Source organism: Triturus cristatus, chromosome 8 (assembly GCF_964204655.1).
Source record: "Triturus cristatus chromosome 8, aTriCri1.1, whole genome shotgun sequence".
Lineage (NCBI taxonomy): Eukaryota > Metazoa > Chordata > Amphibia > Caudata > Salamandridae > Triturus > Triturus cristatus.
Window position 1 is genome coordinate 1,197,088,887 of NC_140591.1, and position 23,661 is coordinate 1,197,112,547.

The 23,661-nt window shown below is 44.5% G+C and overlaps 1 protein-coding gene across 1 annotated transcript in view; it reads left to right on the forward strand.

The window, feature by feature from the left end:
- Positions 1-16,962, forward strand: part of ATP10A (ATPase phospholipid transporting 10A (putative)) — an 831,750-nt gene extending 814,788 nt beyond the window's left edge. The window contains exons 20-21 of the mRNA XM_085622881.1: positions 1,192-1,379; positions 15,049-16,962. Coding sequence (XP_085479007.1) covers positions 1,192-1,379; positions 15,049-15,757 — 897 coding nt within the window. The 3' untranslated portion in view covers positions 15,758-16,962. The remainder of the gene's footprint in view (positions 1-1,191; positions 1,380-15,048) is intronic.
- Positions 16,963-23,661: the final 6,699 nt, after the last annotated feature.

A 23,661-nucleotide genomic window follows, 5' to 3' on the forward strand; every position in this document is an offset into this window, starting at 1 on the left:
CTGCAGGAAACGTAACTAAATCTGGAAGGTTTCTGACATTCTGTATTTCCAAACTTTGAATTGATTTTTAGATCAGATACGTGTTGGACAAGGTTTTTGACAAGGAAGGTAAAGTGTGGAATATGAAAGGCGGTAAATCAGTGGGGGGGGTGCTAATTTACAAGGGTACACTATAGTTCTACATAGTCATGTTCAAAACATAATTACTGTGGATGTAAGATTTGGATGAAATTTAGATCTTACGCCATTGGTAAATTGATAAAATTAACACAATGCAGTGGCTTGCCAGCTACAACACATTGACAACACCACACCTAGTATCTCAAAGTAAATGGGCGTGACTACTACAGAGATGACATAAAACAAAGTTGCTTTACCTTAGGACAGCTCAGTTTTATATATGTTGTGACCCATCTCTGTAATAGAATAAGAGGGAACACAATGGGTTATAGGTTTCTTTAGACACAATTTCATTATAGAGGCAAATCCACTGTATTCTAAAGTGTACTTGATGAAGATCGCGCAGCTTCCAAAAATCTGCCCATCCTATTGCATCTCCATCTAAATCATGGGATTATGCTAATCTCGGGGTGCAGTCTGTAAAGTTGGTCAACGAAATAGAGGGTGGTCTGGGTGTGTGTATTTCTGCATATATTCATAGATGGTGATATATTTCTTAAGTACTCATTAACAATAAACATGGTTTTACGTAGAACCCGCACACGCTCATCGTTCGACTGTATTTTGAGTAGTATGTTCCATTTCATTACACTCAATCAGGACTTAGAGAGAAGTCTCAGTAGTTTGTATGCAATCAAATCTTTGAAGTGAGTACTTGTGCAATTTGTTGAAGCGAAAAAGACAAAGAATCTATACCATCTTCTAAGCTGGGTTGTTGTCCAATATCCTGTATTCTGGCTAATCTTATCTAAACGTTTGAGCAGGACAGTGTTATCTTTGTGGAGGACTCCCAGTTTGTTTGAAACTTTCCAGGCATATTGTGCGCAGTTTAAACTGACGTGTTATTTCCCACAAGCAACACTAATATAATTCTGACTCCTTCAAAAGCACTAGGTTTCTGCCTCCTTAAAAAGTATTAGGATTTCAACCAAAGAAAATTGAGCTTTGGGAAAGTACAATGTATTGAATTGCTGAATAAGCTTACATGGCCTTTTTTTTATTTCTTTTTAGACTTGGATCAATGTGGCTTCCATTATCTTCAGCATCTTTCTGTTTTTCTCTGTGGCTCTAATTTATAATTCATCTTGTCCAACTTGTAACCCACCATCTAACCCCTACTGGACTATGCAGAGATTGCTGAAAGAGCCCAAATTCTACTTGATTTGTCTTTTATCACCCGTTGCTGCTTTATTACCAAGGTATTATCATCTTCCAAGTCAATCATGGTCCTGTGTTTACATTATTTCATTGTTCTGATGTGTTTTTTTATAAGAAAGTAACTGTATATACAGGAAAGTACTTTTTTTCTGTCCGACATTTATCTAATTCTTGCTAGCCTCATACGTAACATGCAAATATTGATGTACTTGTGCTGAATGATGCAACACCTTTCTTGTTAAATCAGTAACATTTCCTTTCTTGTTAAATTAGTAACATTTCCTTTTAATACAAAATGTGTTTAAATAGGCATTCTATTAAACTCACTCTGTTCCTTGTTTAGCCACATCTGTCCCATTTGTTCCACAACATGAATGGGGTATATGACGAATGAAGGTCCACACAGCAGGTATTAACATACAGGTTTATTTCATACACAGTATTGGCTAAGGTTTGTCACGTCCAGCTGGTTCAGATATCCAACAGCAACTGAGGGTTGCGGTTAGAATCTTCACACAGAGTCTGCTAAGCATGCGAGCCACCATTACAAAACACAACACAAAGCATAATTAACCATAACAATGCACGCAAGTCTGCACGTGCATACAGAATGCATATGAGATGCTTAACCTAAAATGCACTTCACTACATCACCTTACCTCCCTTACAAAATGAACAAAACAAAAAACATTTTTAAAAAAACTAATAAAAGTAAATAAATATACAGTACTTATCATAGTAAGACCTCTCCATGAAGATTACACTTTGGGTAACAATTATGAGAGTTAAAAGGCATCAACAGACCTCACACCCACACGTTCACTAGGCAATTTCCCTCTCTCAGGAAACCTTCCATGAACCTGCACCTGGTTATCGGCTACAAAGGTGTGAACAGATTCTTTTCTCTTGATCATGATGCTTACCTGCTCTGGCTTAGGCATCGCCAACTTCCTCTTGTTCCACCAACCTTTTCCTATAACTAGTACAGCACATTTGCTGAGTTTGTCCACACGCACTAGTGCAGTGAACTTGGACTCCCATTTTTCAGCTCTGATGGAGTTTTTAAACATTATTCAGTCCACCTACCACTAGATCTGGTCTAACCTCACTGTGTTTCCTATAAAAATTCTTCGCAAATACTCTCACTTTTGTTAATTCGTGCAGGCATCTCTCTACCTTTTAGTGATAAAAAAGTGCAATGTGGGGAACTATTGTAATTCCTAACTTTCTGAGTAACAACCGCGCTCACATCTAAACCTGAATTTAAGGTAGTCCGTATGCCTTCCTCAATGATTCTGTTACAATGCTCAATCAACCCAACAGAGGAAGACAAAAACTGAGACACTTTCAGTTGTTTAAAGCCCATACTTTAAAATAATGTCTTCATGCAGTCAGGTGCGAAGTACGTACTGCAGTCTGTACCACAATTTGAGGTGTGCTTTCCAGAATAAAAATATCTTTCAAGAATTTGATAACTGTCTCAGTGTCAATCGACACTATGAAAGAGTGATACAACCATTTTAGAACATAATCAACAAGAAGCACAGTGTATCTCATATGTCAAGGTGGAGTAAGGCCCTGAAAAATGTAACCCTTTTTTTTATCCAAGAGCCCTCAGAAGCGGATGTCTGGTGTACAGGGGTATGCATACTCTCCTAGTGCTTCTGTAGACACTCAGGACACCTATCAATCTTGAGAAACCAGGCTACCAAACGTTTTGCGCAATCTTCATGCGTCTGATAGTATCCACATTACCTAAATACGCCAGAGATGATATTTTGTTGTGCAGTTTTGTGGGTGAGACCAAACGTTCTCCTTTGAGGACAACTCCAATAACCACAGACAAATTGTTTGCGACCTGAAAAAAAAAATTCAACTCCCCATCTAAGTACTCCACAGGCCACCATGCACTGCATACTCCTTGACCTTTCCCAAAATGCAATTTTCAGCATACGTATTTAAACACTTCTGCTCACTCAACTCACTGATGTTTACCCATAGCGCCTAACATCGCGATACGTTCTTTACCATTCAGTACGAGAGCAACATTATTAACTGAAACTGTGTTGGACAAACCGCTAGCATGACAATACTGTCCAGCTGGAACAGTTTTCTGCCATCATCTCCCAATGATGCTGGAACTTCACCAAGCCTTACAGGGTTGTCAGGACCAGGGACAAGGTATAAACCCATTTTAGCCAGGTCCTGCCACCCTATATTATTTCTGCCCTTAACCACATAAACATTGGTGTATGTCACTCTGCCAAGACAAGTGACATTTCATTGTCTTTCTCCCCAGTGCCTAGTGAAAAGCAACAGTGGGAAACAGAGTACAATTATAATCCCAGAACTCGTAAAATATGGTACCTCTCAGAATAGTTATTGGGGAACCGAAGTCAGCCATAAGCAATAGTGACACATTATGCATGAGGGGAGGGGGGGAAGGGGAGAGGAAAAATGTTTTTCTTAGAAATCACTTACCTGTCAGCCAGCCGGCTGGCCGGCCCCCGCCTCTCCTCAGTCCTCTTCCTGGCTTCTGCTGGAACAGGAAGCAGGATAGGCTCCCCAGAACCAAGCACTGCGCTGCAATGCAGCGTTGTGGTTGGTAAGCACCCAGGCAGTTAATCATAACACTGCAATGCAGCGTTGTCATTGGTCTGAGCGCCGTGGTTCGGTGCTCAGATGGGGAATGGAAGCCTGGACATGTTCTCCACCCAGGCTGTAATGCAGCCTGGGTGCAGAACATGCTAAGTGCTCATAAATGTTTGGCCGGCCCCACAAGGCTGGCCAGCCATTCATGCTCACGTTGGAGGGTGTCACCACTACTCCCCCCTGCACAGCCCAGCCCCACAAAACTGCCCCAGCACAGAAAAATCCTATTATAATAACATTGCGTTATTATCATTTTATTTTTCCTTTTTTGCCGTGCTGAAAGGCAGTGGGGCGACGCTCCTCCGCCTTAATGGAGGAGCCACCCTTGCCTTTGACATGCATGGTTTGACCAGGGCATTTTAATGTGAGAATAACATTGTCTAAGGTTCAGCACACAAAACCACATCCACATTACTAAAATTCACTTGGTTTTTAGCACTCCGGCATACAGTGTGAAAGTGTCCCATCTTTTTACACAAGAGACACCTCTTTCTGGCAGCTAGACAGCCTCCAAAATTGCTGAGATGACTTTTAGAACCACATCTGTAGCAATATTTTTTGCCAGTGTTTCTGAACACTTTCCCTTTAGTGCTAATGTAAAAGAGGGATTCTAAGCAATCCTCAATGAACACTACCACGTTGATACCGGGTTCAGGGTGAAGAATTTTAGAGGAAATCAGAGATCTCTCTATGCGCTTGGCTAGGTCAACTACTTCACTTCACATTGGATTCCTACAACTTGAGAGTCTCTCCTGAACCTTCCTTGAAAAACAGTTAAATACAAACTGGTCACGAATGTAAATGTCAAGGTTGGGGCCAAACTTGCAAGTTGTAGCTACCACTCAAAGAGCAGACATGTACTCCTCCACATTCTCCTCTGGCTGTTGTTTGCCCTTCCAGAAATTATGACGCTCAAGCAATCTGTTAGGTTCATCAGAGAACTGTTCACGCAGACTATCACTAGCCTCTAGATAGATATTCCATGGGCCATCTCCAGATGTCAATAGATTTGTTGAGTCGCATGACCAAGACTACCAAATAACAATGCAAATTTGAACACAGGACTGTAACACGTAGTATCTATAGAAACCACATTGTTATCAAATAATCTAAACCACTGGATCCATGTTATAGTTGGTTTGCCAGGTTGAGCTAAAAATGGAGGTGGTTGCGTAATTGTCTGCAGAGTGGCCATACTAACACTTGCAGTAAATACAAAACAAAATAAAATTGTAAAGAAAAAAACAAAAATTGGCTTAAACAACACCTAAACAGTACCTGCTCAATAGCATGTGGTTCAGTAGCTTCAATGAACAATACTATTACCAGAAAACATAGAACATGACAATATATAATAAATGGTGCTGCTGTATGAAACAATGCCTGAAAAGTTGCTTATAAGCTCTGCAGCATTTGGTGCAGCAGCTTCATCAATCAATACTGTTACCAAAAACTGTAGAAAGTGAGAAGTGTTAATGACTGCTGCTGTTGTATCTGAGATCGAAGCAATGCACAACAGACACCCTGTTGTGTGCATTCCGTGTGATGCACCCTCAACAGACTCCACAAAACGAATGTATGCGTATTACAGTTGCTCATGGCCTCCAACATGATGCGCACTTAAGATAAATTTGACTGACGAGTGTGTGCATATGTTTAATGAGAAAAATGTAAATAAAGATGGCCGCCACATAAAGATGCTGTGACATCACTTCTTCATTCTGTATTACAATGCATAAGCTCAAGACAAGAAGGCCACCAGCTGATGTAGGTCAAGAAAAAGGTGGCTGGCTGATATAGGGCCGAGGTTTGTGAGATGCGCCCAGGCCAATCGAATGACGTGCTGCAAGAACGCTCCGTAAAACAGCCAGCACCCTACCATGGAATTGGCCACATGCGATGTTCCTTAAATCGGCAGCAATGGTCTTGAAGACAGTGTGCACAGCAGTGTCTACGCTGGCAACTGCGCCTGCTGCTGGCTACACACTAATGGCTGCTCACAGGTTCACGTGCCACGTTGTCGGCTGTTTCAATGTCAAAGAGCGGGAGTACTGGCAAGTCGGCAACCCACGGTACCCTGGCCAAAATAAAAGAGGATGGAGACTTGTCTGTGCCTTGACTAGTTTGCGTCTTCTAATGTGCCGCTGCTCCAGTTATGGCAAAGGTCCTCCACAAGAATTTCCACCAGATTATAAATTCCAGAAACCAAAGTCCAATACATGCACGAGCCATCATTACAAAACACAACACAAAGCATTATTTAACCATAACAATGCATTTGAGCCTGTGCATGCATACAAAATGCATATGACGTGCTTAACCTACAATGCACTTCACTACAGGCATTATGACAATGTTAGATTAAAAGCGTATAAAGTTGGGCTTCATGTCCGAGCTTGCAACGTGGCAGACATCTGAATCCAGGGCTCCACACCTGGCACAGGACGTCAATAGAGCCATTAAGTAAGCTAAAGGCTGAAGTGGCTGGCCATGTGAGACCGAAGCGGCAGCTGTGATTAAGATGGTGACCCTCAGACTGCTCTGAAGCCCATAGGAGAAGGAACCTTGGCAGCAGCAGCAACATACCTGAATTGCTCTGCCGGAAATAGAGGGAGGCATGCACTATAATCCCAGAAAACACAGCAGTAGGGGGATGTGGTTGATTTACACATAACCTGAGGGGCTGAAGTGATGTGAAATTGCACCTTTGTTGCGCTGGTAACTTGATTAGGAAAGGCAAAAGTAGCAGGAAAACACCTCATAATGGCCTGGGACTCTCCAGTCAAGATCAGAGGTATCAGGCGGCTGGGACATTCTTGGGTGGTGGCAACAGACTGGGGAGTGACATTTAACCAACATCTCTTGGTGTGTAAAGTTTTCCTAGTGTGGGGGTGGCCTACGGCCCATCGGGGCTGATCACCAAAACCTCCAACAAGTCCTCTGAGATAAAACTGCCTATGGGTAAGCAGTGAAGAGGAAAGGGGCCCGTTTGACCATAGCAGCATATAACCCTTCTGGTGGTCCACCAACACCCCAACATCTGTCACACACAGACCACCACTGGAGAAAGAGAAAGACCAGAGCCTCACCCACTCAGAGATATCCAGGGTGCAGCTAGAGTAGAGACCACAAGCTGGACAGACTGGTTAGTCGCAGTGAGAACAGCATGAAAGATACCCAAGCCTAAAAGCTAAGCACCTGGCCCTAGCATGGAGCAGTTGCTGAAGAAGAGAGTGAGGTCAAAGTCTGGCCCAGAGTGAACCTACAAGCTACTGGCAACATGACAGGGGACTAAGGAAAGAAAGAATCAAACATGAATGAACTCTTGTAGCTGTGCACTTCTCGATCAATAGGCGGTGATAAAGAAGGTATGAACAGGTCCAAGGCAGAGAAGGCTCATGAGCCATTAGGGGGAGGGGGGACCATACCTTCACCTAGAGCCTATGAGATAAAGGGTAAAAAGAACTGTCCTGGTGGATATTTTATCTTTCTATGCCTCACTTTTTGAATCTCAATGGGCACCAGACTGGCTCCAAACAATTTGCAATCTCTCTCCTGCACGAGTAGGTGATGTTTGGGGAGTTTCTACATCAAGTAAAATCATGAATATGATATCACCTGAGCAATACAGAGCCACCACAGTGTCCTGAAGTCAGTTCACTTTTTTTCTGCAGCCTTCAGCGAGTTTCCCAAGCTGCTCTCTGTGGAGGTTTGTAATGTAAAACTTACAGTTTTGCTGTGCTAGGCAGGATGTCGCCTCCAAAAAATCAGGCCTTAAATCATGCTCATCCTGTCATGGACAGATATTCATTTCAAACCCCCACTAAGTCTGCATGTGTTGTTTTGGACCTTAGCACAACTCAAAGTTGTTCAAGCAGTGAGTCCCCATGCATTCAAAGGCCATTAAGGAGTGGGAGGCATAGTTAAGACCTGTGTGCACAATGAGCTTTGGACTTGATCAAGATCATGTTTGCCACCATCTTCCAAGTCATCAAAGGAAAAAGCAGAGGGAGAGGTGCAGATGAGACTACTTCATGTTGAGGTGCTGCTTCTAGAGTTGGTGAAGATGACTCCGGCTAAAGATCCGGGTCCGGGGCTGGTTCCTGCTCAAGTGCCAAGCCTTCTTCCATTATGTCTGGAGTTCCCAGCTGCAACTTGGCACTGATCCGTACTTTCACACAAGAGATGATGGCGCTGTTCCAAGGCACATCGGTTCCCTTTGGCATGTCATTGGACCGCATGGATCCAGCATGGTCAGCAATGGGGATAATGCCATTGGGTGTTTCCCCAGCACTAGTTGACCCTGTCACCCACCACACGGCACACTTCTGACCCCAAATTGGACCACACCAGTGCCCATTGACAGCCAATAGCCCCTTCGCTGATGCCAGCCCTGGTTCCTAAACATATGCCTCATACCAAGGTCATTCCAATGCTCTCAAGGTTTCAAGTGCAAAGATTAATAGAGAAGGACAGGTACAGAAATGACACTCAATGGTGACGTCTTCGACCACCATCAGCAGTCATCAGAAAGGCTGCTGCTGGAATTGCCTCTTTCAATGGATGGGTCATCAGGATCGGCTTCAGGCTTATTGATTGGGGGGAGGGTGATTTGACCAAGTTTAAGGGAGACCGGCAAGGAGCGCTGGATTGGAAGGAGTTGATGATAATCATCCAGGTTGGAGCGATGATGGTAACTGAGATTTTTGAGGAGGGAGTAGGTAAGAGGATCAGAGACGAGGTTGGTTGGCTTTATGGATGATAGACTTTTTTTGGATGGAGGTGGTTGGCGCTGTAGTTCTGGTATTCTAATGTGTTGGGATTGTAGGGATCAACCTCAATTGTTGATGGGGTATGTGGTGGGTCAACATTGGACAAGGGGTCTTTGATGGTAGGTGGAGGGGAAGGGGGTCAAAGGAGAGTTCAGTGTTTGTTATCTTGTCTGTGAAGAATTCAGCAAACTCTTCATATGGTTTTGTGGGGGCATCTGTAGTATGTTGGGGAATGGAGAAGTTTTTGTTTTTGATGATCTTGAAGAGGTCTTTGGGGCTGTTTCTGGAGTGGTCTAGTTGGGCTCTGAAGAAGGTGGATTTTTCTCTGTAGATGTGCTTTTTGTATTTTAGCCGTTCTGTTCATAGGAGAGAGAGATGAGCTAGAGAGGGTTGGTTTCTCCATTTTCTTTTCGTCATTCTGAGTTGTCACCTCTCATTGGTAAGGTCTGTGTTGAACCATGATCTGAGGGGGCACTTTTTGGTTTTTTGAGTTTTAGGGGGGGGGGGTGTCAAGGAGTCTGTCAGTGGTTGACAATTCTGGAGTGGGAATGATTTGGGAGCTAATTAGGGATTCTAGCTCTGCTTGTTGGATTTGGTGCATGTTTCATGTGCAGTGTTTCTGCAGGTGGGTTTGGGTGGGAAGTTTAGTATGATTGATGTTAAGGCCATAAAGGATTAGATGATGGTCGGACCAATCCATGGGAAAGATGGTGTGCAGGGATATAGCACTGGGATTGGAGATGATAGCATCAAGGGTCGCACCTTTGTTGTGGATTGGTTTTTTACAGTGTTCTAGGAGGGAGTTTAGTGCTTGCCTAGTAGTGTCATTGGTATCATTCAGGTGTAAGTTTAGGCTTCCTAGGATGATGTCTGTGGAGTCTTTCAAGGAGTTTAGAGTTATGAGGTTTGTTATTTCTTCTTGAAATTGACAGTTATCTCCTGGAGGGTGATAGATGATATGGAGTTTCAAAGTGTTTAGGCCTTTAGAGGGAAGGGTAACTCCTAGGTATTCAGAGGTTGAGTATTCGGTTGTGTGGAAGGGTGTAAGTTGGCAGTCATTTTTGTGTATGATCGCTAGGCCACCACCAGAGCGATCTTAACAGTCGTGACAGATGATTGAGAAACCTGGTGGGGTGAGGAGATCCAGGGTTGCTGATGAGTGTTTTTTAGCCAAGTTTCTGTCAGAAATCATATGTCGATTTTGTGAAGTAGGATGGTGTCTGCTATTTCGATAGCATGCTTCGATGCTGACCGACAGTTTAGGAGCATGCAGTTTTATATGGTTGCTACTTTCGGTTAAGATTGATTGAGTTAGATGGAAATGGGTTAGGCTGGTGGTCTGGGAGGGTGGTTGGTGATAGGGAGCCTGCTTGTACTGAGGATGATGGGGATTTTCTGGTAGGGGTATTTGCTGGTGACAGTGGCATAGGAGTTGATCAGGGCTTCCACTTCAATATGAGACATTTCAGCTGTAGCACGTCTAGGTTTGAGATGGTATTTTTTGAGAGGGATAGTCTGCCAGGGAGTTGAGTGAGGGGTGATAGAGGTGGGTTTTAGGTAAACAAATCAGGCGGTGATCTATGGTTGGACTTGAAGTCCCTACGTAGTGCAGTGAATTCCTGGAATGAACATTTCGTCAAAGCTCCAGCCCAAAAATTATGCAAATACTTTGCACATTTTTCTGCCTACTCACAGTGTTTTGAAACGAAACCTGCAAATCCTTTCCACCATGTCTTTCTGCATAGATATGGTCTTAAGATAAACACCATTGGAGCGCTCTACAAACATATTAAGTGTGTGAAAAGAGTTTAATTTAGAGGGCCAAGCACCAAAGCCTTATCTGACCATGTGCACTGATTGATCTATCTGACTTTTGCCCCAGTCATGCAGGAAAAGCCCAAGTCATTAATGGTTCCCATTAATTTCTGTGTTAATGGTTGACCTCATTGACTTAATTGATAGTGTCAAGCAATTTTCCTCCAGTTTAACTTTTCTAAATTGTCCTTGAACTTTTTTAATGTGGTGTGATCTATGTATTTACTATTTATTAACTATATTGCTTATTGAGCTGCTCACAAAAAATCTTGAACTCACCCGATGCTACCTTGTGGAGAGACAGCAGTTTGGAGGTTTGATATTACTCAAACATCAGAAGATACTAAGCGCTTCCTGAAGGCACTGGTAAGAGGCCGCTGGAGACATTTTCGATTGAGTTCAATCCAGGTTTTTCTCAGGACCAAAGACAAAGCAAATAACCACCAAATTAAAGCTCAATAAAGGAATAAAAGCTCCCCAAACAAGGATGAAGGCATACCCATGTGAGAAAATTCAAATCACAAATAATTATGTGAATAAATCAAAAGAGAAATAAGTCAGTAAGACAGGCGGAAGGTACCAATGAACCGAGCCACCTCTACACCAGGTCGGAAGCAAGAAGCAACAATTTTCGTGTTAGGGATGCCTGAATGGCATTGTGAATTAGGTAGTGTGTTTTCAATATCATTGTAGCTGAGATGGATAACCTATATAATCAGAGTTTTTTGCTGTGTGGATGAGCCAAGCTGCTGAATACAGGACCGACTGAATGGTTGCAATGGCAGTGATGCGGGTCTCCGCAAGTAGGATATTCCGAAACTCCTATCTTGAAATGATCAACAAAAGTACTGTTCCACTGGGATCGTCAGATAAAATGGGGTGTCATATCCTCTTTCAGGCTTAAAAGTGAAAATTTGCAGCTTTTGTCACATTATTTATGTGAGAGATCAGTGTAAGTGGGAAGTCCAGTATCAGTTCCAAGGGCTAAGCAGAGGGACAAGGAGAGCGGAAAAAAATCCATAAATTCAAATACTTTTTGATGGAGAAGTTGAGTTTTTGGAGGATGTCGATGTGAGGACAAATTCACTTTTCTGTATGTTCAAGTGGGAAAAGTTTTAATATCCAAGTTTGAAATTTGATGAAGCAGTCCTTTTAATTGATAATGGGCCGGATGTACGATCATTGAATTTTGCGACTCTCAAATTGCGACAAATTGCAAGTCGCAAAATTCAATGTACAACAGTGTCTCAGACACTGTTTGCTATTCCCAATGGGGTCACAAATTGCATGCCTCATGAGTATTAATGAGGCTGTCGCAATTTGCTACCCCATTACAAATGGCTACCACTCCCAGGGATGGTGGCCTGCTGGGGTCAGCAGACCACCATGTCTGGGACTCCTTTGTCAATGAAGCAGTTTTTAAAAAATGCAGCCCGTTTTCCATAAAGGAAAACGGGATGCATTTAAAAAAGAAATATGAAACTTTTCAGTTTCATTTTTTAAGGGCAGGCAGTGGTCCCTGGGACCACTGTCGGCTCTTGAAAAATATTTGCGCACCCATTCACAAAGGGGAAGGGGTCCCTTGAGGACCCCTTCCCGTTTGCGAATGGTTTACCACCTACTTGAATAGGTGGTAAACTGCGAGTTTTTTGTGACCGCATGGCATTTGCACTTGCTATTAGGAAGGGATGCCCTTGGCATGCCCCTTCCTCATAGCGAGTCGCTAACCCTATTTTGCGAGTCACTAATAGATTAGCGACTCGCAAAATAGGGTTAATACATTGTGCATTTTTTACGGTCGCAAATGGGCTAAATGCTCCTTTGCGACCGCAATAAACAGTTGTACATCTGGGCCGATGTCTTTTACAGATGAGATCTTCAAGTGTAATTGATTGTCATTGGCATATTGGTGTAGAGCAATACATTAGTTTTCCAAAGTTAGCCCTCGAGGCGCCAAGTAGAGGTTGAAAAATACAGGGGCTAGACTGAACCATGTGGAGCCCCACACACTGCTGTCACTTTAGATGAAATCTGATCAGCAATTTTTACTAGCAGGGATCTGTGGTAAGGAAGGATGAGAACCAGCTTACGACCTTACCCCTAAAGCCCATGCAATATTCCAGAATAAAAAGTAGCCTGTCCTTATGAATCGTATCAAAGGCAAAGCAAGAGTCACCATTGTCCTGGAAATTACATACATTTTCAAGTCCTCTTAGGGTTGGAGTTTCTTTACTGAAGCCTGCTCAATAGCCAGACTGACCAGGCTAGCAAGCCTTCCTTAGATATGACATTGTTGCGTTGGAAGGTCGCTGTGTTTTTTAGTTGCCTTTCTGAGCTGTAGTGCTAGGAGACAGATTGATAGTTTGCTTGTTGATCTGTATCTAAGTTCCCTGTTGTTAAAATTGCCTTGATTTGGTTTAGTTTAATGGAGCTTGATGCATGGAGCCATTTATCAGGTTTTGAAATCTTTCCTCAAGAGGTTTGGCCAGGAGGGGAGCACAGAGGTTTTCTCTGGGCTTGATTGGTGTTAGGTAGATCGTCGAGTGAGATAGGTGATAAACATCAAGTGTCAGAGTATTTAGGGGAAAGATTTAGGGCTACAAAGTTGGCATTAAAGTTCTCTATGCAAGTTTGATTTTCTCATTGAAGAGTTTACGGAAGCTTTTGCATAGTTCTGAATTCACAGGTGGCCAGTGTTCATTATGGCGAGAGATGTTTGGCATGCCAAACAAGAGAGGGTAATTCATTTGTTGAGGGGCTTATATGGTCTTGCATATATTGATTTAGCCTTTGCAAGAATGCACGTATATGCCTTTGTGTTGTTTTTTTACATTTGGGAGTGTCAGGGTAGATTTTGATTTTCTCCTAATGTTTTGGTTTTGCTAAAATGGACAGTAGATTCCATCCAATTGTAACTAGCACCTGCTTACATATTAAGACTGCTGCAGTGCTTCCGAACTGGGCCACAGGTATACACTTGGACTGAACTTTTGTGTCAGGTGAAGGACCAGGAAGGTCCTGTGCAGAAACCTGTAATTAATAATTTTCATTGACAACCTTCCAGATACCTCATGTGTATGATGACACGCCTACTCCAAATTGGGGGCGCAACTCAGTCTCCTATTATCGCGGACCTTTAACTTTCAACTATACCCAGAGGCTGCATTAGAACAAAGCAGTGATCATTTTCTTTTCCTCTATTAGTGTTCTCATAGATCTGACTTCACCAGCCTAGGTTTTGACATCAGGACATATAAGGTGCGAACTGGTGTGCTGGTATCAGTCACTGCATTATTGTCTTGGGACCGGAGCACTCTCGGTGCTTCAATGATTACGTTCCTCAGCTTTCCATAGCAGATAAGTAAAATCTCTCCTCCTGGGGTTATGGGGTTCAAATCCTTTTTATAGATTCATAAAAATGTTCTTGTCAGATCTGCATGATATTTGCATGTGGTAACTTGGCTCCTATCATGGTTCATCAGCCTTGGACTCCTGCTGCTCAGTATATCAGACGGCCATCAGAGAAGTGAGGCCAAGTATTTCTGGTAAGACCAGTGAGGACTCCTAAAGCATACATGTTTCCGTAAGGTGACTCCCCTGACAGGGAACAATCTCACAAGGCATTGTCCTAGAACTAACTCAGAAAAGTGCCAAAAGAAGTAATGCTGCTTCCTTGAGGAAACAGCCCCACTCCTGGAACTATTCATAGGGTTGATTCTGTTTTCTGGTGCCGGTCTCATCATCAGAGCCAGTCCATAATGAAAAAAATTAAACCAGAGTAAGCCAACACCATCCGCTAACACTGCACATGTTGAGGCCACTCGGCAAGCCATTCTGGACATTTTCAGGCTGGCCCTACTTCTCTGGGCCACCCCCCAATGGTGGACCCGCTGCTCCAGGGTTGACGTGTCTGGCATCTCCAACTCTGACCTTGACACCACTTCAGCCTTTGAAGTCGGCAAACATCCATGTGCTCAAAGACAAAGAAGTGTCTGATTTCATGACAAACCACATCCCTTAACTCCAGGGATTTGCTCTTATTGATGAACTTTTCAGACTGGACTCCGATGGTCTAGCTATGTCAGACACAGTTAGTCACAGCACAAGGGATGATGACTCTGGAGGCTGACATATGTCTGTTGTTGACAAGACCTTTCTGAGTTAGGCCATGTGTTTCTGTGTATGTTACATTGTCTCTCAAGCATGTGGGGTTCTTATTGGAATTTAATTATTCGCCAGCATACAAGCTCATGTTTCCTGTTCAGTCCTGTCACAGTTAATGATAACTGATGCTATCAAATTATTATAGGCCCTCATTTTTTTCTGATGCTTATAAGATGGTTAAATGCATGAAACGTTTGCAAAGCAACATCATAATATCAAGCTTCTGGAAACACTAAATGGCTATAGGTAAGATTTGGTGACAAGTAGTTATTCTTGAATTATTTATTGTTTCTTATTATTCCCTTAGGATTCTATGTAGGACACTACAGGGGTCACTCTCCCCAACACAACTGCAGCTTGGCCGCCAGTTACTAAAAGTTCCTGCTGAAGCACGCAGTCATTTTCTGGAGAAATTAAATCCCAAAGCTGAATTACGCTCTCCATGCCTAACACTGCAGGATGGTTCGCTAAATTCACCTCAGCTGGATGTGGAGGACCCGCACGATTTCTGCAACCCAAAAATATCTATGGAGAAATATGGGCAGTCAGCAGAACCTTGTTTTCCTCCAATTAATATGCACACCTCAACAGCACTAGAGGTTAAATTCACCCCTAGTGTTGCCATTTTGCCTGGAAAACACCAACAATCTGCCGTACCATGTCACCCTCTATACAGTCAAGGCCCTCCTGTACTGGGAGATAATTTGTTGCAATCTGGTACAGAACTGGAGTCTCCCTTCACAGAGGAAGGGCTGCAGCGGACCGCAACTAAGGATCCATGTGATTCAAGTTTCATAAACTTAAAAACGTCAACGCCACGTTTAAGGCCGATGAGGCATCCATCAAGCAGTTTGCACGCGGGTTCAAGCGACAGCATACTCTTCAATAACGGCCTGCATCAAGACTGCAGCCTTGATTACCAGCTAGAACATGCTTCCTATTGTTGCAGGGAACACATTATCGTGGACCCCAAGATATATTCAACGAGTGAAGCGCGAGAAACAACGTTCCTATGACCTTAATTATTATTTATAGATTTTATTTTTGCATAAAAGATTTAAAAATATATATTGTTTTGACTGAAAATCGAAACCAAAGGTACAATTTTTTTTGTTGAAAATATTTTAAAATCAGAGCTTTACATTATACATAGGACATAAATGCCATGGATATATTTGATTTATTTTTTATTTCTAATAAAGTAATATTCTGAAAAGATTATTTGTGTTCACAACCACAGAGGACACAGTGGGCTCATGGTGCTCAAGTTGCCAGAGTTGCACAGCTTGCCACAAGGAAGGGGCAAGTAAAATATGCAGGTTTTTGGTTGCAGGCTAGTCATGCTATTTTGCATAGACAAGCTTACAGTTCACATATGGGTCTCAAATAAAGTGTTTTTATCACTACATTTTTGCCATGATCCCTAGTTCAATTTTGAGGATAGTTTTGTTTCTCCGCTCCATATTTTTGCTGCTTAATTAATATTCAGGTAGACATTTTTGTGCTATATATCTGGTCGTTAGGGGCCCATTCTGAAGACGTTTCTATTACCTTTTCACTGTATGTTGATTTGTAAATTGCAATGACAATTTGAGTTCTGCTGTTCTAGGGTTATATATAAGCAGTTCAATAGTGCCTTCTTCAGAAGAAACAGAGGCGATTTCCTTTTATAAAGTGGGTGCCATCCTTCCTATGGAAGGATTTTTTTGTTGGCAATTGTGTAGATGCAATTGTGTTATGCCATGCTACTCCAAAAGTGCTTATGTGAGAGAAAGCCATTTCTGTAATGTTAATACTGCAATATGATTACGCCCAGGGCTGGACTGGCCGTAGCGGGCACCAGGTGTTTGCCCGGTGGGCCACAATGGGGGGACCGGTTTGTCAGCCTAGCTGCAATATCTGCCCCCTGTAACAAAATGGGCAATGGTGAGACGGCAGTGGTGCTTCCAACTAGCCCATCCCCCCGGGGGCCAGCCGAGCTGTTTGCCAGGTCAGGTTTCGGTTCCCAGTCCGGCCGTGATTACGCTAGACCGTTTAATAAATAGGTTAGTTCATTGCGAATTGTAGTATTCAACAATAAATCTTGAGCAATAACTACAAAGTGCTGATCATTATTTAACTTATGGTGATAGTCTGATTAGTTACTATAGCCTGCATTAGGCAGTTGACTGGTTATGTTGGACAAATGTGTTAAATAAAAAGAAAACTGTTTCATATTCTCAATGGCTTTGAGTGGTGAATAACCTCTGGCTGTCTTTTCGCAAGACTTGTCAGGTGAATGTGGGCAGTACAAATGTGAAAAGTGTAATTTCTTGCTTTCTTACAGAATTGATAGTTTTCAATAGACTCTTCATGTTTGTGTCTCTAATTTCGAAAACAAAGGCAATGTATGTGCTGGAGAGGCATTCAAGACATTCCAACTGTGTGGATTAGGTTGACTTGCTAAACCCTTCGCTTCAAATACAATAAAACATAAATGATTCTCTTCCCTATAGCTTTTTAGTCTCTGAGCATGACAGTAAATTTAGAGAATTATAGCCTCAGCACAGAGGCTTTCATTAACCAGTTTAAATATTGTCTATTGTTTAATCATTACCGTGCTCGTGAAAGGTAAGCAAAACCTGAACATCATTATTTCGGTAGAGCCCCATTGATAAATCAGCCTTACAGGAGCAATTTCAACTACATAATTAAACATTTTTCTGTTCTATTAACTGCAGACAGCTAACCAGTACAGTACAGTAGGTTGCCTAGGCTTCAGTACATATCTCTCTTTTTCAATAAAAAGACAAAAACACATTGTTCATGCTACCTTCAACTAAATAAGTATAATATACATAATGGGTAACATTATATATATATATTATTTAACCCATCCTTCGCAGGAAGGACATAATATTTCACAGATATATGTGCATGTAGATAACAACTGCACCAAAGACAGGTAAACAAACCATTCTAATTGCAATTGCGGCACCATAAAGTACTTTAAAAATTGTTAACTTTTTGGGGACGTGGACAGCCCGGGTAAGATGGGGGTTGAACATTGAGTGCTGCTGGCAAGACAGTGTCAGGTCGTTTGTAGTTCCATGATAGCTCCCGTGGTGGGCTACCACCCCAAAGAAGATCCATTTGGCAGCTGCGTGGTTGGGCGTGCCAGGGACACCGGAGGTGCTAGCGAGTGTGGATTGCTGTAGGCTCTGGCCGACCCCCCCACCCCTGGACTTGGGTCCTGTGGTGGTGCCATTCTGGGCCTACCGGAACTGCGTGCCCTGAGGTGCCGCGATCCCTTGTGCCTTGAGGATAGAGATAAGAGGCGCCGGGAAGGGGTCAGCTATGCAGGACACAAGTCTGTCTGGATCTTTGGCCGAACTCACCGGTGGGGGGCTTGGTGCCTAGGTGAGATGGTGGCCCTCATTGGAGTAGTTTGTGTGGTAGCGACCCGGTACGGCACGCTTTCTGATTTGAACTGCTCCTCCTACTGTATAGGTTAGCCTTTAATTGAAACGTGAGGATGCTGCCTGGGTTTAGCTAGAGGTGGCAAAGGGTGATCTGCTTGGATTGGCCTCGAGAACCCGACTGGCGTGGCGGGACACCCCCTTGGAATTTTTTCAGGCAATAATCATGGATGGGGGGCTGTCTTCCTGGTGATACCCCCTCCACTTGATACACAGCATACTGGAGACACTTGCCTTCCCTCCAGGCTGGCCGACTGGACACTCTTGGCTGCTTGTGCTTCCTGCTTTGCAAGGCAAGCAGACCGAGAGGGGACCTAATATTGTCACTACCTCTTCCTCCCCGCCCCCTGCTGATGGAAACCTTGAGCTTCGTGCTGTTCATTTGAGTTGCTCCCCTTGAATGCTCTCGTCTGCTTGTGCTGCCCCCTGTCGCCTGGGGCAAGCAGGCAGAGTGGTGGCTGTCCTTGCTGCCATCTTGAAGATCAACTCTTGTGACCAGCCCTGGTGGCCTTCCATGTCGTAACATGGGGAAGGACAAGGGCATGGCATTACATGCCCAAACTAGGATGGATAAATTCACCACTACTGCTCCCCTGGTGGGAGAGGGGCATCAGAGTGCCTCTTCACTGGCACGGAGGTCAACGGAGCCCACTGACCTTGCTATTATACTGCAGGCAATCCAGGAGTCCCAGTGGAGACCAGAATCAGGGAAGTTAAGGTGGATGTTTCTCTCCTTCGACAGAACCTCAGGAATATCTCTTATATCATCACACAAAATGAATAGTAGAATGTCAACAGTGAAGGATGATGTTATCCTCTTAAAAGCCAAGGTGGACGATTGGAATCCCTTTCCGCCACTCTTGAACAACAGGCCAAAGATGCAGAGAACAGTACTCCGCAAGATAACCTCCGTGTTATCGGATTCACGTTTCTTGCAGGACCGGATGCAGTCGTGGTGGGAGACACCCTCTCACGGTGGTTTGTGATTAAAAGGGTGCCTCTCTGGGTGCACCTCCACAGCTGCCAGATTTCTCATCTACCATGATAGAGATGCCATTCTTCATGAAACTCGCAAGGCCAGGGATCTACAGTTTTCCTCATCCCAGATGCTGATGTTTCCAGACTACACCCGGGAAAGGCAAACTCGGAAAAGGTCCTTTGACGAGGTAAAACAAAAGCTCAGAGCCCTTACCCTAACAATAAATGCTCCTCTTCCTGGCGAAACTCAAGGTGATCCACATGGGCCACTCCCATTTTTTTTACACTCCGGAGGCAAAATGGGTGTGGGCGATGGAGCGGACAGGGAGGTTCTATTGACGTTGAGGGACCCCACAATCCCTCTGGCTTTGAAACCCAATTGCTGGCAGTTAACCAGATTGCCTAGGGCGCCTGGACGATTCACCGACTTTCCAGCAAGTAGACGTTGCTGCTGGCCGGTCAAATGCTGAAGGGGGACCCAACCTGGCAGATGGCCCTGTGAGTGAAGTTTCTGAGGCACAGGATAGTGACCCACGACAATAATCAACGTAGGCTCCTTACCAGTTAGGCAACATCAGTAGCACTTACTATTTATCCGCTCACTGCAGGATGACCACCAGTTGAAAACCCCCAGAACTATACATTCTATTTTGAGTCACTTATTTGGTTTGTTTTAATTTGTTTAGGTTTTAGGGCGACAGATGCTTCAGCGAAGGAAGTGTGGGGAGGGGAGGAGTTGGGGAGGGATGGAGTTTTGTTTACTTGGGTTATGGTTTGTTTTTATCTCGCCAGTATGCAGGCTGTGACACACACTTGATCCTAGACATCTCTACACCTTTCAGGTACCTTTGATTTCACCTCCCCAACATTTGCCACCTACGGCTGGGTGGGTAAGGTACTTGCCCACAAATATACCCCAATGACAGCTCATACTGTCATAACTTGGAATGTCAATGGCCTGTTGGACCGAATTAGAAGATTGACAGCCCTCCGATATGCTAAGCACCTTCGTCCCTCTGTCCTTATGTTACAGGAGACTCACCTATTGGGGTTTAACTGCCCACTCCTAAACAGCTTTGGGTACACTAGAGTTTACCGTGCGTGGTTCAACGCGGGCTCTAGTAGGGTAGCCATATTATTTCTTAAACCCTATTCCCTTGCTGTTACTAACAAGGTCACTGACCCCCCTTGGTCAGTTTATAGGGGTGGAGGGCATACTTGAAGGACACCTGTACTTTCTCCTGAGAATGTACGTCTCGCTTCATCTGCCCACTCTGACATTTACAGTTATTAATGAGACACTGCGGGCCGGAGAATTATAGGTGGGAATTTCAATGCTACGCTAAACCCTGGCATGGATAACATGGGAATCCCTTCACAACACTGAGTGCAAATCACTCTAGAGGGTGGCTGGACTCCCTGGGCTTCTATGATGTGAGAGCCTATACTCACACATTAGCAGCGCATTGGACGCTTTCGTGCATAGACTTCCTAATAATGCCTGCATGCCACCAGTGTCTAGAATATCCCTAGCAGCATCTCAGACCAGTCGCCAAATGAAATTCATCTTGGGGGTCAGTGGGCGGAATGCGTCCCATATGGCACCTCAATGCATGGCATCTCCAGGATGAGCGTTGTACAGACCTTCTAACTGCTGAATTGCACACCGATTTTGAGGTTAACACTTGCTCAGTAGGCTCGGCTGGTATGCTGTGGGCCGCTGGGAAGGCCATGATTTGACGTGTAGCCAAAGGATATGTGCACCATACTGAAAGGGATCGTAGGCAAATGGTTACAGATCTGGAGGTCCTATTGCTACCTAATATCACCGTCACATTTCCAACCCCTCTAAGGCCACGCAGCACCAACTATCACTTGCCAGGTCTACTCTCCAACTGATGGCCTTGGAGGGGGCTAGGCAGTGCTGGAGGGCCTCCACACAACGGGTGTATGAACGCAGGGACATGTCTAGCAAGCTCCTGTACAGGCTGGCCGTTTGGGACACAGCCAATAGGATAATCCCGGAGGTCCTTGATTTAACAGGCACTCTGCTATACCTCAGTGTGAATAGTGTCGATGTTCACCAAGTACTATCACACCCTGTATGAGACTCGACCCCGTCCTCTGAGCAAGCTGAGCTAACCCCTCCTGGTTGACATTCCACTCCCATGCCTATCCAATACGGGGTGTACGAAACTAGACGAGCTCATCTCCGTAGGGGATATTCAAGAAGCTATATCTGGGATACAATAGAAACCCCTAGACCGGACAGGTAGCCATTGACATAAATTTCAGGACATACTGTCCCTGCACCTCCTTAATCTTTACCTTGGGGCAGCACAGATAGGGCATTTTCTCACAGAACTAGACACAACCACCATCGTGGTGCTCTCTTAGGAGGGCTGCCCCAGGCTGTGATGCAGTCCCTGTAGGCCCATAGCTCTCATTAATAAGCAGAATAAAATCTCTGCAAAGATAATAGCCACAAGGCTTCGGCAGGTCAAATCGATCCTGGTCTATCCGGACCAGTGTGGCTGTATGCCTAATTGGGGTACCTGGCACTGTATACACAGGCTGCAGGTAGCACTAGTCCAAGCTCATGAGATGCCTAAGCCCTGTGACCTCCTCCTCATTGGTTTTGAAAAGGCTTTTGATCGCATTGACTGGAGCTTTGTGATGTCAGTCTTGGCCAAGATGGGGCCAAGTCCCAATATACAAGGCTACATTGCTCTACTCTATTCGCAGCCCAAGTCCCAGGTGGTAGTCAACTGAGTCCTCTATGACTCTTTTCCTGTTGAAAGGCCCTCTCTCCCACCTTTTATTCGTCCTGGCTATCAAACCCTTAACTCGCCTGGTGCGATGGGACACCCAGTTACGGGGCTGGAGATGGGAGAATTCCACAGAGAAGAGAATTGAGCTATACACAGATGACGTGCTTCTTTAGTTAGCGAACTCACATCTGATGGGGCCGCAATGGCTCCACATCCTTGAGCTCCATGATGGGGCCTCGGGTCGCACAGTGTATACACACAAGTCCCTACTAGTACCTGTTCAAGGTGATTATTCCACTTTACAATTGTAATCCTTCATATCACTGAAACGGTTGAGTGTTAAATATTTGGGTATTCATAACTCACTACTCCCCGTATTGACCTTGACTCTTAATATGACTCCCCTGGTATCACGAACGAGAGTGGAAACCCAGCTCTGGGCTTCCCTACCACTCAACATTTTAGGGTGGGTGGCCCTTTTTATTATAATGGTCCTCTCCTGTTTTCTTTACATCCTTCAGAATTTTCACTTAGTTATTCCAGGCCGGTGTTTCAGGGATCTTTCCTTGGTGATCAGCACATTCTTATCGGCTAACTGTCAACCCGTATTACCTGATCTAAGTGCTGACAATTGGTATATGGTGGGGGAATGGCACGACAGACATCCAACTTTACTATTGGGCATCGCAGCTGACTGGCGACTGAGACAATCTCATGTACGTGCTGAATTGGGTTTCCTGGACAACATCTTACGGATCCTGTATGGTGCCCCATGCCCTAGTCATTCCCCAAAATAACCATAATTGTCTTTTTGAACTGGCGCGGGGCCCTCTGCTTTATGGGGTGGCATGACAAGCTCTTTCAGCAGACTCCGTTGTCGACAGGTCGTCGTCTTGACCACACGGCTGACCTTTCGGGGCTTCCTAAAGTGGGACAAAATTGGCATTAGGTGTGGCAAGAGAATCACATTAAATCCTTTCAAGATCTTCAGACACACTTCGCCCTTGCCAAGACCTAGTTTCATAAGTACCTGCAGCTCAGATATGCCCTGGCTTTATACAGGGAGCAGATTGATGTCTTCCCTGAAGTTAACCCACTGGAGGCCCAGCAGCTGGCTATCCCGCATATACTGCACTACAGTTAACAATGCACCTGATGTCTTTATCTCCCGGGGGCGGGGGCGGGAGCGTTGGATCGGGCCATCGACTGGCAACTAGCTGGTATGGCCCCTCACAAGATTGCCATGTCCTCTCGACTGAGACTGATCCAACTAAATTACCTTCATTGTGCATAGTTCACCTCAAGGATGCACTGGAAGGCGGGGAAGATGACCGCATCAACCTGCTTCCGTTGCCATGCGGGGAATGCGGATTTCTTTCATATGACATGGTCATGCCCACTAATTGCTACCTACTGGAAACAGATATTGTCCTCCCTATTCTGGGTCTTGGGATACATGCTGACATTGACCCCCAAAGAAGCCCTACATGGGATACTGGATGATCTGGTTCCCATGAGGGGGTAGAGGTATCTCATTGGCACAGCCATGATAATTGCTAAAAGAGACATTGCCTGCAAGTGGAGGATGGCCGCGGCACCCACTGTGTCTGAATGGAGGGCTGGGATGGACTGGTGTGTGGCATTGGAAGAGCCAATTTACAAGGCCCAAGACTTCAACCGTAAACATGAGAGGATATGGGGGAAATGGCTGGA